The 4584-nt window shown below is 54.8% G+C and overlaps 1 protein-coding gene across 1 annotated transcript in view; it reads left to right on the top strand.

Moving 5' to 3' along the window:
* Nucleotides 1-4204: 4204 nt before the first annotated feature.
* HAP1 (huntingtin associated protein 1) overlaps nucleotides 4205-4584 on the top strand; it is a 13690-nt gene continuing 13310 nt past the window's right edge. Inside the window, exon 1 of the mRNA XM_045299343.1 lies at nucleotides 4205-4279. Within this exon, the coding sequence (XP_045155278.1) occupies nucleotides 4205-4279 (75 nt within the window). The remainder of the gene's footprint in view (nucleotides 4280-4584) is intronic.

Raw genomic sequence — 4584 nt, 5'->3', positions numbered from 1 at the left:
GTTTAAAGAGCAGGAGCCAGTAGAATTGTGTACACATTCATGGATCCATCTTGGAAATTTGGAGCCTGGGGAGGAGGCGCCTGCCACAAAGAGGTGACTGTGGAGTTCCTCCTCAGAGACCCCAGGCCTTACTGGCCCTAACAGGTTGACTCCCTTTGAGCCTCTTGCCCCCCAGCCTCAGCCCACCTCACATTTGACCCCTCTCTCCCTTTGTGGTGTGAGGCATGGAGACCTAGCCCATCTGCCCTCTGGCCACTGGCCTCCCACTCAGCCCTGGGGCAACGCTGGCTCTCCCCACTCCTTTTTTCTTGCCTTCCTGCCCTCCTCTCCTGGAAGGCTTCACCTGCCACTTAACCATTTGGGGGGCACAGGCATCACTCCGAGGACACTCTGGGGTCACCTCCCCCAGCCCCAGCAGGCTGCCCGGGTGCCGGCCTGTCCTTTGTGTTCTGTGATGTGAAGCTCCCCATCACCCGGGTCGAGCCTGCTGATGTGACTGCCCTCCCCACACACACACCCTCCTGGGGAGTGCAGGGGACAGGCCAGCTGGAGATTGAGAACACTGTAGTGGGTGCCGGGGAGCTGACCTGCCTGGGCCTCAGCCCTGGACGAGCAGTGGGACATGGGCTTCGATGCCCGGGGCTGCTGGGACAAATGCCACAAGGGGGTGCTTTCAGCACCGAAATTCATTTTCTCAAATGAAGTACCCGTCAGGCTCGGGCCACTGCCTGCCTCCCTCCCAGGTAGTCCTGTACACAGCCCTCTCCATCTGTCCCACTTGCTCTGTGGCTACGCTGTGCTTAGGTTTGGGACCCAGCATACACGGAATGACTTAAAAAGGCCCATTGCATCTGATTGCACTATGGAAGGAAGGGCATCACATTGTGTCCGCGGCTGTAGGGCTGAGGATCCCAGGGTGTATTCTGGGTGGCACAATTTCATCCACAGCAGATGGGGTGGTGCTTGGGGCAGAGAGCCCAGCTGCTAGGCGTGTGTGGACCAGGGCACTCTGAGCCCCGGGATGGGAGCTGGGGGAGGGGAAGGAGGGCCGAACTTTCAGAAGTCCCCAGGGGTTTTTCAGAGGGCCCTCCCTGCCCGGCCCAGCAGCCAGGGCCCCAGCAGGAGCCACTCAGATTGGGTAACTTGAGAATTTAGTAAAGGGACAATGGTTTTCAAAAGTTCAGATAGAAAACAAAAGTGGGAAGACGGGGCCCAGGTGACTTCTAGTGGGGCAGCAGGGGGGGCAGGGGGCAGTGCTCACTGAAGACCATGCTGTGGACATGAGCCTTCCTAACAGGCTGGGGCCCAGCCAGCCCACATGAAGCCTCCCCCGGGGTACCCACTCCCGCCAGCAGGGCAGGTCAAAGTCAAGCTGAAGCCAAGGGCCAAGAGTCCACGGATGAGCTCCAGGCATGCGTCTCCCACTGCTCAGAGATCTGAGAGACCAATGAACGACCGCTGGCACACCCCATTCCCCCCGAACTTGAGGCAGCCCACCAGAAAAGATCGTTAAAACACCAAGGTTAAGGGTCATGGGCTGAGAGTGAGCTTCACGTGAGGCTCTGAGCTTCCGGCAACCAAGCCAACGTGGGAAACTTGAGGCAAAGTCGCCTCAGTGGGTTAGAGTTGACTGAACCCTGTAACCTCACTCCACATCTCGACCTCAGTTTCTTCATTTGTGAGATGGGGGAGATGCCTCTTGACCCTTTGAGCCCAAAGATGAGGTGAGGAAAAGGAGGGGTTCCAGGCAGGGTGAGGACGAAGGGCTTGACCTCTAAGAGGCTCTGCCTTACTGTTTTCCACAAGGCCCATCCACCCCAGGGACATAGCTGGACACTGGCTGGAACTTCGCCAGATGACCACCCCTTGCTGCAAGGGAAGATGGGTAACTGAATATATTCCCTCTGCCCATGTAAAACTCAGTATTCTCAGTAAGGAGGAAGGGGTCGTAGATGACCCCAGGTCCCTGACCCCCCAGGCCAGGCTCTGGACAGCTGACCAGGCACCCAGGCCAGGCTCTCCTCCTTAGCAGGCCTGGTGGGAGGCAGAGCGCTCCCGGTGTCTGGGCTCAGCAGAGTGAAGGGCAGTCACCTGCTCAGGTGATACGGCTGACTGGATCAAGCAGCTCTACCTGGGACATGAGCCAGTGATGGGAGAACTCTCAGCTTCCACGCAGGAGACCTCGGTTCAATTCCCAGCCAATGTGCTTCCCGAGTATTGACCCCACTCAAATGTGAGGGGGACGCAGGGGGGATGTGATGCAGGATAGGTTTCAGTACAGCTTCCAGACTAAGATACTGGGAAGAAAAGCCTGGTGATCTCGGCTTGTGAGTCGGGTTGGCCGGCTAACACACACACAGGCACTCAGTGAGTAGGAAGCCGGGCTCAGGCTGCCATGGCCATTGGTACTACCGATGTAGGCAGAGGGTGAGAGTGACGGGCCATGAGGGTGGCAGGGAGGGTGGCTTGTAGAAGGGCAGAACCAAGGCTGGATCCCAAGAAATGGCCTTGAGCCAGACTTGGGGTGGGGGGTAGACCCCAGCAGGTGAGATTTCATGACAGGTTATTAACATTGGAAGAGGGGGGGCGGCTCACTGACTGAGAGACAAACTTGCCTATCAGCAGATGATCAGATAAACGGATACACCGAGGTGCATTCATCCGCAGGACACTAACCGGTGGAAAGGAAGATGGGTGAATCGTGAATCGGTGACATCCCACAACAGGGATGGAACGGAGGAAATAAGTCATCTCAAAGACAACCCTGTGAAAAGCCAAGAAAAGGTCGACTCACAGCAAGAAACAGTGTCTGACGGTCACCGGGGGCAGAGGGGAGATCACTGTCCAGATGGTATTAACTTGGGTGAAGGGAGAAGCCCCACATGGCAGAGGAAGAAACCAGAGAGCGAGAGCAGCCACGGTCAATGCTGCCCCGGACTCAGCCCTGCGGGCACAGTGCTGGCCCACACTGAGTCATGACGGGGTGGGGGTGGGGGTGGGGTGCTCGGAGCTGACTGGGTGTCGGGCATATGGGAGTGCACCCTGGAGAAGAGGCTTTTTTCTACATTCAGATTTATTTGTCAATGCTGCAACTATACCCCGGTGTAGCGTGGAGCATGCAGGGAGCAGTTATGCAAACTTCTTAGCCATGACCCAGCGTCGGGGTGAGGGGCTGGTCCCCAACACGCGAACGGGTCCTCAGGAGCGACTCTGCAATTGTGAAAAATAAGACAGACAGACAGTGAGCCACAGAGGCTCGCTCCTTGTCCCTGTGTCAGACCGAGAGTGGGAATGTGTTTTCCGATGGGCATATACTTGGATAATGGGGCTTACAGCTTTCTCCAAAGGCATGTGCATCACACAGTGAACGTAGAGGGCAATATCCTAAGCGGATAACTTAACAGGCACTGAGGAGTCATCATCTTGACCTCGTGCCAGTTGACCTGGAAACCCCTGAGCCCTCCCCAGGGGGCTGCTACCTGTGACGGTGGGTTGGCTGTCGAACCTTCAGGCATAGTGAGTAGCCTGACACCGGGATGCTTCATCTACTATGGTAGCTCCTTTAAGACTGCTCCTGAATGGAGGGGCTATTACAGGGGGCACGTTTTCGGGCTAGGGAATGTGTATTTGAAAACATTTCTCTCTCAGAACAAAGGAGATCTTTCTCAAAACAGGGCTAGTTGTCCATGCCTGTAGTTGCGAGTGTAGAAATAAGATCAAATACACTCTACCGAGTCCTCGGTTTACCTCCACCCAGCACCTTGAGAGACCAGCTGCAAAGCAACCACGAGTCCCTCCCCACCCTCGGGGCAAAGACGAGTAAAGAGAATCAACGTCATAAGGAAGCAGTTCGTCAAATACAGATGGACTCTTCAAACCTCAGCCTCTGCGAGCCTGAGACCGGAAGAACGAGATGGTGCCCGGCTGTCACTGCCCGCACTCTGATTGGGATCTCAACAGAAGGTCTTGGACTGGGAAGGAGGAAAATACAGGACAAAACTTAGATCGTAAAAAAGGCCAGACTTCCTAGTCTGGCAGAATCCCCGGGGACTGTGGCCCTCAGACCCCCTTCAAGCCTAGAACTAAAGCCCTGCCCAGAGATCCTCTTTCAGCCCAAAGCTAGAAGGGCTGTCAGGTGAACAATTCCATCCCCAGGAACCTACTTCCCAGAGCGGAAGGGGCGGGAAAGAAGACCAAGGGGAACATGGGAGCCCGGAAGAAGTGGGCTGCGTGCTGCTGCATCCAGGGCGTCAGGAACAGTGCACAGACCGAAATGTGGGTACCTGGCTGCATGCGTAACTAATCTGCTCCGTTCATTTTCACCCAAACCTCCACAGACAAGTCCATGATTTATCATCTGCAAGTCTAAAAGGACTCTTTCTGGTTTGTTTTTACTTAAGGTCAGTTTATTGTAAATGCAAGAACATGTAAGTATTTTCTTTTTTTCTTTTAAAAAAATCATTTTATTAGGGGCTCATACAACTCTTATCATGATCCATACATATATCAATTGTATAAAGCACATTTGTATATTTGTTACCTTCATCATTCTGAAAACATTTGCTCTCCACTTAAGCCCCTGGC

The sequence above is a fragment of the Echinops telfairi genome, unplaced genomic scaffold (assembly GCF_000313985.2).
Source record: "Echinops telfairi isolate 266 unplaced genomic scaffold, ASM31398v2 ScPeMD7_7458;HRSCAF=8496, whole genome shotgun sequence".
Lineage (NCBI taxonomy): Eukaryota > Metazoa > Chordata > Mammalia > Afrosoricida > Tenrecidae > Echinops > Echinops telfairi.
The sequence above is the reverse complement of the archived record's forward strand: the minus strand, read 5'-3'. Positions and strand labels throughout refer to the sequence as shown.